The following is a 13,853-nucleotide window of genomic DNA, read 5'->3' on the forward strand; positions in this document are numbered from 1 at the left end:
GCTTCAGGACATTAGCAAAATTGGCTGACTCCTAATTTGATGTTTCCCTTGAATGACACTATTTCACTTTCCCCTTTTTACTAAAATTTGCTGGTCCCTACCCTCCAGTCTCAGCCCCGTTTATGGGACATCTAGAAATTATCTACTTAACCCTCCATGAATTAAAATCTGCACCTGGTTATTAAATACACTACAAGGCAGATCTTGGGAACGAAATTTTTATTTACATACTGTATCTAGAAGCAGATACATAAATTCTTATACAATTAATTTCCAAAAATGTGCAAGAAATTACTATAATTCGTGTACAAACCAAAACACGTATTAAAATCAATGGACTTTGGATAATTCATTGTGTGGTGTTCTCGTACAAATGATACACACCTGATTGGAAACATACAGAAAAGTGTAAACTACAGCAATCTGGATTGCAAGGATTAATTCCATGGCACTCCAACGACTACAAAATTCCTTTAACCCAACGTGTATACCTATTACAAAATTCTGTAAGAATTTCTCATCACCTCTGGATGGACTGTTTGGATCACTTTTCAGAAACAGCAGCTATGCATCTGCCATGTTGTGACTAATTAATACAAAGGATGTTTATAAAAAACCATCTCTGCAGGATTAAAAAAGTATTTGAAGAAACCAAATTTGTGATTACTAGCATACCCATACTTCAGAATTTTTAAGTTATTTATGGAACTGGCAATTGTTCCTTATTAGTTTTCAACAAAACTGTCTAATGCTGGTAGAGATTTCAATTTCAAAATCAGACTGTATATTTGATGAAAACCCACTAAGATTTGAAAATATGTTATCGGAATCACTCATAAAGCAAATCTCTCGTATACAATGTGAAATGTACAATGATTACGACTGGCGTTTCTGAAAGCACTGTTAAGAAAGATACTTAGACTTTAGCACAAGCAGAAACATGGCATATAATCTCTATTTAAGATGTTAGTAACTTTTCTCCTGTTTCAATAATACTGGCTCAGAAATGAAAATGTATACTTGATTGTATTTCCTGTGTGCCAATGATTTAGCCTTTGGCACACGATTTTTTTCATAGCAAGAAGTTTGCCCTGTGCAGCTGGCTTCCTTAAAAACTATTTTTAGTTCTGTGATCATTTCCTGTGATATGATACTTTTGACTTTGAAATCTTCAGGTTATTGCACCAAGTAGAAAGATAACAGTTTTCTTTAGAGAAGAGAAAGAGTGAGATATTTTTCAAGTACTCTCTATGCTTTCTTTTTATAAAAATGCATAATAGTGTCCTAGTAAGCCTGGAAATAGCTCTGGCCTCCATTGTGGTTTTTGATGAAATATTTGATAAAAACAGCAGATTCATTTTATCATGGCAAAAGGATACAGCTTTGTTTTCTTTCATGCCTTGAGTTCAGACTTTTAGGATCACATTTAAAAATCACTCCCTGCTTGTCTCCATGTCATCTAAGCCACCATTCAATATAATCCAGAAATTTATCCAAATTGTATCTAGACCAAACTACAGGATGAACATTTATCTCTCTTTTCCCCTTCCCAGTTTTAACCAGACTGTTTTAGGATCCTATAAAGCCAATCTTTCCTATTATATTGCATTGCCTACTCCAAATGGTTCTCTCTAGGCAAAAGCAGAAAATACTGCAATACTTCTCTCTTTGTTTGTAAATAATTTCTTGGTAAATACTTTTATTTTTATCAACACAGTATCAGACCCTAGGAATTTCAAATTCAATTAAAATAGGGCATTTTAAAGAATTTGATATACGAATATACAAAAGCACATAAGAACTGACTTTCTAAATTAGAAGAGTATCAACACTTGCCCTCCATAAAAACACAAAATACAATTTTAAAAACATTCAGATGAAAATCAGAATAATCTTAACTTGAAACTAAATGGCTAGATCTTAAACACATTCCCATGAGGAAAATGTAAGGAACAGGCTACGCCCGCATGCTGAGATGGGGTTCTAGGCAGTCCAAAGACCTCTGTGCACCGTGATCTCACAAAGGGTACATACATGTAAAAGCTTCTAGAAACATGGAGAAGCCATCTCAACATCTATTATTAATACACAGTGACTCTGTGACAATACCTGCCATCTAATATAGATGCACAGGGACTTTTAACTCACCCTAGATAGACTTTAGATTGTTTAAAAATAAATAGTTTTGCAAAAAAATAGTTTAAATGTCTTGCATTAATTTGATAAGTTTACAACTCTGTAATAGTTCTTAATCCAAATAGCTTATAGTGAACACTTAAATTATATTATTACAGTATACTCAACACTCCCATCTTCTTAGGTGAAAACATCAGAAAATGAGGCTTTGTAACAAGGTACGATCAACATTCCCCCAAAATTAAGTACCTTTCCCCCTTTAAGTTAAAATACCATCACACACGATGTTATGGCATTGTGCCTTCTCTTCTTAATTCTCAGTTCTGACCCTAAAAAACAAACAGAGAAAAAAAGGGATACTACTGTGTCTGAATGACAAAGCCATTAAGTTTGACCTAAGACCTTTATGCTTGTTCTTAAACAGCGGGTGGCGGGTGGGGGATTGGGGAGAGCTAGGAAAACTGAGTGACAAAGGTAGAACTGTCTTAAATTACATGTTGCATCTGAGATGAAAACATTTTCTGGATGAGGCAATCCCAAAATACTACACTAAAGAATCATGAAGTGAGTAAACCCTACATTTCAAAATAACTATAAAGTACTGGGGATATCACCCCCCTCCAAAAAAACAAACAAAAAAAACCTGAATCTAAAAGTTAAAATAACTAACAATGCCAATTTACCTAAGACTTAAAAAAAAAAACCAAAAAACAATAAAAACCTGTTTTTAAATGTCAGTATATATGGAAAGCAACAAGACTACCATATATCTGATACGGTTTTTCTTACATGGTGTTCACAATTTCTACAACTTCTCAACTAAAGTCACTGGGTTTGTTGTTTGTTTTCTTGGTGGGATGAATGAAAGGTCAAATCTAGCACATCTTAATAGTGACTACACATAAGAAAACATAAATCCAACTTTAAAAGAATGTTTTCTTTCTATTCAAATCAGTTTAAATTTTATAGAAACTTGAATGTTCCAACAGAATCTAGTCCATTTATAAAAATCAATTCTATATATCAAGTTCACCCAAGAAAATGTTGACTAAGCAAAAGAAATCACATAAAACATTTTAGCAAAGGAAAATAAAGATAACACAAAAAACTGCTATCACAGAAAACTATGACCATCTAGTACTTCTTTAATATCTCTAGTTCCATAGATCTTTATATGTTATGCCAATTTGTACCAGAGCTTAAGGACAGAAAAGGCAACAATTTCTAAACTGGTGATATGCATTTCTTTATGATTTTTTAATGTAAGGCCATTTATTAAAATAGACAAATCACAAGATGAAAATGAAGGCAACAGAAAAATTCAAATTTTCATAATACAAAACAAAAAAACAGCACAGCCTTTAAAATAATTTAGAAATGAGTGTTATAAAAGATAAGTTGCAGGTCCACATTCCAGTACCCAAGATTACATCAATTCATAATTCTAAATTAATCTTTCTCAAGTATGAGATTAAAAAATCATCTTCAGTGTACGTGTAAATTCTGTGTTCTATCACAAGGGTATGATTACTCAACACTATCTTTGAAAATGGGTCATTTAAAGAGACATGACAATTTTCATTCTGTAAGTTCCATTCAACTTTACTTAGGGTTGAATACACATGAAATGTGCTTTTAATGCATAAAAATCACAGTGGCTAGCAGCAAAGGACGGGGGGTGGGGGAAAGGAGAATTTGATAATTCACATTGTGATTATTCTGCACATTGATGAAAGAGAACTCACACTTATTAAGCCTCAAGATTCCCTTTTTAAAGAACCAAAATAAAACCAAGACACCCTGCCCACACTTCCCACCTGAAAACAAATTGATTACTCTTTTACATATAAAACTGAAATAGTATGGCAGCAAAGATTCTGATAGCAATGAACATCTGTAAACTGTATTTCAATCTCTTATCCTTCCTCCCAAAGTGCAGGACGCGGGGCTCCCCTAACTTCAGTAGTGCTTCTCCTGTAAATAGTCCTTCATTTTGTTAGGCAAAGGCAGTTTCTGAATTAGGTCTATCCTGGTATACTGACGTATGACAAAGCGACACAGGTATTGCAAAGAGCGAACCTGCATGAACCGGGACACTGGATTGGTCAGTCTGACGGGGTAAGTTGCAGACCCAGGTAACCGAGACCTGGAATAGCAGAAAGCTCCATTTTCAGAGTCCCTGATTGAATGCTCGATTAGATCAACTATAGACGTATGTCCTTCCACATCTGGCTGCTCATAAAAACTAAACCTACCATTTGAGTGTTCAATTCTAGTGTGAAGTGTTTTGCCATGGGAGCGGAAGCTCAAGCTTAAAAGGTAACGGTCATCAGAACTATCCCGAACAAGGAAAGAGCCATCGGGCACATTGGCTAGCTTCCCTTCTGCCTCCCAGCGTGTGATCGGTCCCCAGTACCATCCTTGTTTTGCAAGTTTTTTCAGCTCCTCCGTAAGGCTTGTCACAACCATGGGCCCACTACTCTGCACTGAGTCGTAAACTCTGGCAACCCCAGGGGCAGAGTTAGGATCGAAGTTCAAATGACAGCGCATACTCTCCGCCACGTGGGCGTCTGCGCCGGTGATCCCGCTGAAGTTCCTTTGGATGGGATTCGTCTGCATTGGAGGTAGCAACGGTGAGAGTGGAGGGGCATCGTCGTGACTTGCTCTGGGGCTCTGCAGCATGACCCCCGTGGTGCCGATCAACAGGCCGTTCACCGACTGATCCACAAAGATCTCAGGGGCCACCACGAGCTCCTGGTCGACCTGATTCTCATCTTCGGGGAAGGAGCTCCCTCCCCCGGGGGGAGGGACCGCAGAGACTTCCATGGGAGAAGACCCATCCAGACAATAGCTGCGGGGTCCTTCCAGAGGGTACATCCCCTCCTCTAAAGGCACAGTATACTGAATGTAGTCCTGAGGCATAAGTCCGATAACGACAGGCACATGCTCATCAAGGTGAAGGTGCAGGTCTCCGTTCTGAGACTCTGAGCTTTTCAGGGAACTGTTCTGTTCCTGGCACACCGAGTCCGACTGAAGGTCACGGAAGTCCTTGCGAACCCCGTTCAGGGCTGGGCTCGGACTGGAAGAGTGGACCAAGGCCTTGACTCTCATCTCCATCTTGATACATGTCTCCTCGGAGTTTGTGGGTCGCAGAGGCCATGGTGTAGGGCTGTAGTGATGGTTGCGGAGGGACGTGGACCGGATGGGCCTTTGAGCTCTCACATCTTTAAAGACTAGGGGTGCTGAGGAGGAGGAGAAGGTGTCCTCGTCAGCAGAGCTGCCGGAGGGGCCGCTGCCCTTGCCCTTCTGCTTCTGCTTGGCAGAAAGCCGTCTTTTTAACGTACCCATGAGGCTCTCGCTTTTGGATCTGTTTTTGGCCCCTTTGTCATCTTCACCGTTGATGTCGCAGCTGGCCATGTCCTTCCCATAACAGCTACCGAACAAGGAATCTTCTTTTCCAAAATCACTGGCTAGTGAGGGCTGTTGCACTACCATGAAATCCGCTTCTTCTTTACTTTTAGTCAAGTTGAAAGATTTCCGGAAGGTTTTGAGACTGATTTTCTTCATTATGACTGATGACCGAATCCAAGGGAATCAATTTCTCTCTGGAGTACTGTCCTTGAGCACCAGGACAAGCCATATGCAATGCTGCATCTGCATATTTTTCCAGCTTCATTTACCCTTTGGAGCCATTTTCTAAAATAAAAAAATAAACAAACATTATGAAAAGGTCACATTAAAAAATTTTTCACAAAACTTTTATCTTACTCAGTTTCAATCCTTTAGCTTTTGAACAAAGACACCCAGGTATGTTCATAAGAAAGTCAGGTCCATTAGAACAGGGTTCCCCGCCCGCCCCCATGTCACCCAGCAAAATAGATCAGTGCCTCCTATGTAATCAGCATTTGACGAATAATGCTTAAAGAACAAACCCTAATCTACCTGTTTCTTTTTAGACCTTGCTTTTTGTTGTCTCCTGAATTACGGGTCAGAGTTTTGGTCTTTCCTAATGCTCACCTTCAGCACTAATTCACACAGGGCCCAGTCACCAGTGTGTGTCCCACAAACAGCAAATACTTAGAGGAGGAGGAGGAACTATGAAAACTTAGAGAATATCAAGCCTAGTGGATTCCTCAACAACTTATACATGTTTTTAAAAATATAAACATCTGTAAAAATGAAAAGATAAAAGCATCCCACAATCTGTGATACACTCTCTAGGAAAGTTCAGCAATGCTGCTCTCTCCCTTCCAGGCCCACTCACCTTCTTCCCCCCACACCCCCTATCCCCGGCCTGGTGCCCCACCTTTGGCACTCCCGTACAATTGGGTATGGTCAGTGGAGATCTACTAGGAAGAAGATCATGAAGCATAGTTCCAGAATTATCATGTCTTCCTCTTCTTATTTTTGCAATGTCCAATGGCAAATTTTTACTTCTGTATCCAGAAACATAATTTCTAAACTCTTTTGTACACTGTTTCATCATTGAAATGACAGGATTTCAATTCTGTAGAGACTTTCTGAAAGTCATTTCGGAGGAAAAAAATGTGGCTTCCTAACTCATATTAACTGATCACAGAAATTCTGTTTATTTCGCATGGTTTATTTCCTCTGTGGCCATGTCCTACAGTTTGTGCAACCATGAAAGTATAATGTAACAAGCTTGAACTTGAGCAAAATGCTAAAAAAATTAAGATTCTGACCTCCCCTAACTTTGATGGCATTCGTTAATTCATTGTGCATTTACAAAGCCCTACTATATACCCAGCACTGTGTGGTAAAGTGTAGATTAATAAAGAGTTTATGGCCTCATAATCCAGTAGGAGATTGATCAATGGATAAATTATAATACAAATCCATTAGTGATATAGTGATGATAACACAGTAGGAGTTGAAAGGAGATGTCTTACAAATGTTTAGTTATAGATGGAACTTGTTTACTGTGTGGACAGAATCTACGTGAAATCATTTATAGTAAAAACAATCAGATCAGACAACTTATTGGGGGGATCAGCAACATTATCTCTATAAAGAAGCAATTTTAAAAAGTCTTATTGTCATGTCCTGTTTTTGAGCATGTTGCAAAAAACAAAATACATATAAATATTTGGAACACCAGTTATTTTTTAACATTATTGTATATCAGATGAACTCAGTATCCAAGTACCACTACCTTCTATCAAAGCATAAACATGTAACATTTATTAACATATATTATTTGTTTGACAAAAATATGGACATTCATAAAAATTAGATAATATAATGACAATGTACTTTAGCTGGCAAGTCACTCCTTTTACGCAGACAGTATAGGTTTTGTACTCAAAGTAAGACATATCACAATACCTAATCTCTTTTGACAAGAATAAGAAGCCTATTGAAGGGAACAGAATTTAGATATTTTGTTTATATATAATTAAGATGAATTACTATCTGCCATTAGAAAGTAGCTTATGTGCCCTGGCTGATTTGGCTCAGTGTACAGAGCACCGGCCTGTGGACTGAAGGGTCCCGGATTCGATTCCAGTCAAGGGCACATGCCTGGGTTGTGGGCTCGATGCCCAGTAGGGGGCGTGCAGAAGGCAGCTGATCAATGATTCTCATCATTGATGTTTCTATATCTCCCTTCCTCTCTGAAATCAATAAAAAAAAATTTTTTAAAAAATTCATTTATTGATTTGAGAGAGAAGCAGACGGAAGAGAAGAAATGTGGATGTACTGTTCCGCATATTTATGCGTTCACTGGCTGATTCTTGTGTGTGCCCTGCCGGGAGATCAAACCCGCGACCTTGGTGTGTCGGGATGATGCTCTATCCAACTGAGCTGCCTGGCCAGGGCTAAGAAAGAAAGTCGCTTATGTAAAATGTAAGTAAAATAAAAGAATCAGTTCACTTGGAAATAACATATATACATATATGCATATATATGTGTATATATATGTATGTGTGTATATATATGTACATATATATACACACAGTCATGTTAAATTATAAAAATAAAAAATAAAAACAAGAAAAATATCAACAGAAATAGTAAGAGACAAGGAAATAAATAGTAAGCAAAAATGAACAAATTGGCTTTCTGGTAAAAAGATGTATAATGTGTTTGCATCACGTTAGTTGGATTTATTATGTCCTTTGTCTTTCTCCACCTCTTTATATTAAAGAATGTAAGCTTTACAAAAGCAGGGATTTTAACCCTATTTTACCCACTAATGTCTTCCAAGAGTCTAGGACCAGACCAAGGGTGTAGGAGATGCTCAGTAATTATGAGTAAATGAATTTTAGACATGCAATTCTAATCAGGTATGTTAATGATACCCTGACCACCTTCACTCTCTCATTCCTCACGTGAAAGGACAATTTATCATTATTTAGAATAAAGTAATAAACCTCCATAATGTGGCCCATGAGATCCTACATGGTATGTCCATTCTTGACTTGATTTCTGCTCCACTCACACTGAAAGCATCCATGTTCATCACAGTCTAAGTATAGAACTTTTAAGCTACTGGCCCTTTGATTTGAAATGTGTTGTGTGTGGGGTTTTTTTCACTCTCCTCTTCTTAATTTGTTCAAACTTCAGCTCATCTCTCAATTCCTAAAGAAACACATCCTTCTCTTCCTATGTGAAATCCCCCAATCCCAGGCTCTCAGAAGGCTGTATCCCTCTCCTGCCTAGAATTCCCATCTAGTATGTATGCTTAGACTTGTTTGTATAATTATCTGACTAATGTCTATCATCCTAACAGAGACTGTGTCAATCTTCTTCTCAACATTTTATCCCTAGCACCTAGCTTACACCTGGCCCAAAGAAAGTACTCAATGAGTATGTGTTGAACGAACAGTGGAGTGAACTAATAAGAACACTGCTCTACAATGATAGGCACCTTGAGGCTCATGTGTTACATAATTGCTCCCAGGTGACAAGTATTCACATATAAATTAACCCCACTAAATTTGGGGTCACATGGTTCTGTTTCCCACTACTGCATCCATTTCATAGAAAGCAAGAGACTTATCACCACAGTAAAAGGACTTGGCAATTATCTACTTGATCCATTATTTCTTTTTCAACTACTAATCCATATACAACTCAATACTAACACTAACTAAGATTCAATTTTAGACATGAGAAACTATAAAAAGTTCTATCAGGCTAGATCAGCCGTGGGCAAACTATGGCCCGGATCCGGCCCCATTTGAAATGAATAAAACTATTGAAAAAAAAGACCGTACCCTTTTATGTAACGATGTTTACTTTGAATTTATATTAGTTCACACAAACACTCCATCCATGCTTTTGTTCTGGCCCTCCGGTCCAGTTTAAGAACCCATTGTGGCCCTCGAGTCAAAAAGTTTGCCTACCCCTGGGCTAGATGGTCTTTTATCACATCCCATTTTCTAGGCAAAGATTACTCTGGAATTTTTAAGAGTATCTGTTTTTCTGTTTGCACTTCTAAAAATATAGGCCATCTCTTTATAGGATTACCATCTGTCTCATGATGCCAAAGTATACGTTCTGAATTAGTTTTACTGCTTTCCTAATTGTAAAAACGTAAGTTTACATGTATACTTGAAAATGTGTATGAAGTCACAAGTGAAAAGATTTTAGACATGAATACTTTATACATATTGGCAGAACATCTTTAAGTAATTTCACAATCTCTTTTTAAAAAATCATTGGACATAGTCATACCTGTCATTGTAACACCTAATAAATTAAAAGGCAGCATCAAACTACTTAACCTTTAACAACTAAAACAGCTTTTTCATTGCCATTTTTAAAAGTGAGAAAACCAGGTCTCAAGAAGAAAAATTTACCCAATGGAGTTAAAAATAATTTGTCCCTAGGAAATCGCATATCTGGAATTTGAACCTGGCTGCTGACGCCAAAGCTCACCACTTCCCCTACAACAAACTGCCCTGCTGGTCGGTAGCTCACCTTAGTGGTTCCCAAATTTTCTGGACTCAGCACCCCTTTATCTTCTTAAAATTGAATGCGAACCACAAGAAGCTTTGTCTATGTGGGTCACACTACTGAAAGTTACTCTCTTAGAAATTAAAACTGAGAAGATTTAAAAACAATTCATTATTAATTCATTTTTAAATGACAATATATGCATTAATGTTAACATAAATAATATTTTCATGAAAAATAAATACAATTTCCAAACAATAAAAACTTAATGAGAGAAGTGGCACTGCTTTAGATTACTGGTTGACTTAAGACAGTGGACTCCCACGTCTGTGTCTGTATCTGGTCTGCTACAGTATGTTGTTTTAGTTCAAGTGTAAGAAGAAAATCCAGCCTCCTACAGGCACAGAGCTGGAAGAGGGAGGAGCGCTTCATACAATAACCTTTCCATATAACTGTGGGTATTCTGTGATACTACACCAAAAATCAACAAGTGATTAAGTTAGCTGCACTGCGAAATCTGAAACCACATCAACAATTTTACTCAGAGGATCATCCTTGTTCTACAGATATACAGAAAGACGCACCTTACGCTTACCCGAGGATATTTTTCCATTGATTTTTAGAGTGGAAGGGGAGGAAAAAGAGAGAGAGCAAAAAAAAAAACATTGATGTGAGAGAGACACATTGATTGATTGCCTCCCACATGGACCTCGACAGGAGATGGGGAACGAGTCTGCAACCCAGGAATGTGCCCTTGACCAGAATCAAACCCGAGACCCTACTGTCCATGGGCCAACTCTCTACCACTGAGTCACACCAGCCAGGGCAGACAGACCTTGCTCTTAAATAAAACAATTCACTCCTGTCAAAATATTAACTCAAGATCCAAGAAATCATCAACAATGAATTTGTAAGAAACCTGACAAAATTATAATGAAGCTAACTTTAGCCTATAAACAATGAAAGAAGTAAAAAACTCAAAGGACAAATGAGGGAGAATGAGATGCACACTGTAATGGCTTAAAATTAAAGGGGAAACAACGACTACAAAGTTAAGAAATAGACCAAGACACAAATCAAGAGTATGTGACTAAAAGGATATGCTAAATGACTGGGGGGTGGGGTGGGGGGGGATAGTACAATAAAAACTTTGCACTGCAGGAAGCCCTTCTATGCATTACACAAAACCTTAAATCCATAAAAGAGAAGATCGACAAATCTAATAAAGCACAATTTATAAATTTTTAGATTGCCAAAAAATGGCAGAAAAAGAAGATAAACTGGAGAAAAACTGCACACACATATGACAAAAGATAAATTTCTGTAATACAGACTGTGCTCTCAGAAATCAGTATGAGAAAAACACGCAATTCTGTCAGCAAATGAACAAAATGTCCAAATGAACAGTTCACACAAAAAGAATGATAGAAGGAAAGGAAGGAAGACAGGCAAGAAAGCAAACAAAACTAAAGCAAGCAAGAGACAGGTAAACTAATTTAAGTGACCGATCAACACCCTCAAACAGTGGTCAGCAAACTGCTGCTCGCGAGCCACATGCGGCTCTTTGGCCCCTTGAGTGTGGCTCTTCCTAAGCCTTAGGAGTACCCTAATTAAGTTAATAACAATGTACCTACCTACATAGTTTAAGTTTAAAAAATTTGGCTCTCAAAAGAAATTTCAATTGTTGTACTGTTGATATTTGGTTCTGTTGACTAATGAGTTTGCCGACCACTGCTCTAGAAGATTCTCAGTTTATTAATCAAAAAGAAGCCAAAGAAATTTGGGGTGATGGAACTGTCCTAAATCTTGGGTGTGGTGGTGGTGACATGACTGAATGCACTTGTATAAACAGCAGACAGTACATTACAGAGTGAGTCTCACTGTACGCAAACTGTATCTCAACTCTAAAAATTCACTGAAAAGGAAATTCAAAACAAAACAAGATAATATCTTTCACCTATGAATCTGAAAAGTTCAATCACTAACAATGTTGGCAAGGGTACGGGAAACCGGGCACTCATAACTTACTGTTGAAGTGTAAATGGTACAATCTGTGGAGGATTATTTGAAATACTTATCAAAATTTTAAGTTCACATGTGCTTTAACCAAGTGATTATGTTATTAGGAATTTGTCTTTTTGATATATACTCATACCAAAACAAGGGCATACGGAAAACAATGTTCTACAGAATTGATTTTTTTTTCCAAACGCTAATGCTACTTGATCATGTACCTAATACTGGCCTATTGTTGGTAAAAATAGGCCACATGTTGGCCTATTAGATATCAGGCCTTAGTTTAAGCCATCAGAATATGTTGTGTCCCATTTAATTCTTATAACCCTGTAAATTCGGTATTATGTACGCAGAAGTATAACACAGTACGAGTGTTTGTCTGGAATCAGAATGCATAAATTCACATATACATTGGCTCCACCATTTAACAGCTGTGTGATCTTAGAAATAACAGTATTGATCACTCGAGTTAGTTGTGCGGTTTAAATATGTTCAGATATGTGATGCCCTTTAAAAAGTATCTAGCACGTATGAGGCTATGTGGGTGCTTGCAGCTAATAGTAGCAATAACAATAGTAATGTTCCCATTGCATAGACGGGGAAACTGAGGCAGAGATTAAGGCTTTTGCCTAAAATCACACAACTGACAACTGATTCTATAGAATGAGCCCACTTAATTACTACACAGACTTCTGCCTAATTCACTTTGGTAAAAATGCAGACTTAAATATCTTCCAAGAAACAACAATAATAGTACACTTCAAAACCAGTGGATTAGTATAATAAATTATAATCTATCAATACAATGAAATACTATACAGATAAAGAAAGAGGTCCAAGACACATTGTTGGAAAAAGGCAAGCTACAAAACAAAATGCAAGAATGACCTCATTTGTGTATACATCTAGATGCCTAAATATGTAAATGTCTAAAAGGTGATTATCTCTAGAACAAGAAAAGGGATCCGGAGGCCCCTGGAAGTCCATATTTTCTACGTTAGATCTTTCTGTAACCATTGGGCAGGTTTTATTTTACTATAGAAAAACCACCCTCTCCATACTTACAAAAGAAAAGAGGCTGTGCATGTAGAATGTTTGTCTGTTTCAGTCACCTGGAATCATGAGAAGCAGGTCTCTGATGCCCCTGAGGTCAAAGGTCTCAACAGCTTTCTTGAATCCTTACTGCTAAAAGTTCCCAACTGTACCTGGTTCTTCCTACCTTCTAACCTGTGACACAGTCTTCCCCTCCACACCTGCCTCCCCCCATGGACCTCACACTCACATTTCAGTCTTCATCTTCCCTCTTCACAACTTGGATAGACTCTTCAGGTAGCTCTGCACCTATGGACACCAGGAATGAACACCTCACCCAGCACAACACACAACATCTAACAACCCTGGCACCTGAGTTCACCCCATACAGCAAGCAGTTCTCATCAGCCACTACGATTCTGTAACTTTCCCAAACAAAAGCCGACCTCTTTGCCTCCCTTGCCTGCCTTATTTCATCACTCCAGGTCACATCCTGGTCCTAATAAAACGCTGCACTCCCTTGAAAGGTATTAAGGAGAAAGCTGCAAACCACAAGATGAAAAAGCAAGTTCTATACCAGTGATGGCAAACCTTTTGAGCACGGCGTGTCAGCATTTTAAAAAACCCTAACTTAATTCTGGTGCCATGTCACATATAGAAATTTAAAATATATTTGCAGCCATAGTAAAACAAAGACATATTTTTGATATTTATTTTATATATTTAAATGCCATTTAACAAAGAAAAGT

The 13,853-nt window shown here is 37.8% G+C and overlaps 1 protein-coding gene across 2 annotated transcripts in view; it reads right to left on the reverse strand.

Moving 5' to 3' along the window:
• Positions 1–202: 202 nt before the first annotated feature.
• The window catches only part of SOCS6 (suppressor of cytokine signaling 6), a 31,292-nt gene continuing 17,641 nt past the window's right edge, over positions 203–13,853 (reverse strand). For both annotated transcript variants that reach the window (XM_006761926.2, XM_006761925.2), the window contains exon 3: positions 203–5,832. In XM_006761926.2, the coding sequence (XP_006761989.1) occupies positions 4,096–5,703 (1,608 nt within the window). In that variant the 5' untranslated portion in view covers positions 5,704–5,832 and the 3' untranslated portion in view covers positions 203–4,095. The remainder of the gene's footprint in view (positions 5,833–13,853) is intronic.

The sequence above is a fragment of the Myotis davidii genome, unplaced genomic scaffold (assembly GCF_000327345.1).
Source record: "Myotis davidii unplaced genomic scaffold, ASM32734v1 scaffold96, whole genome shotgun sequence".
Lineage (NCBI taxonomy): Eukaryota > Metazoa > Chordata > Mammalia > Chiroptera > Vespertilionidae > Myotis > Myotis davidii.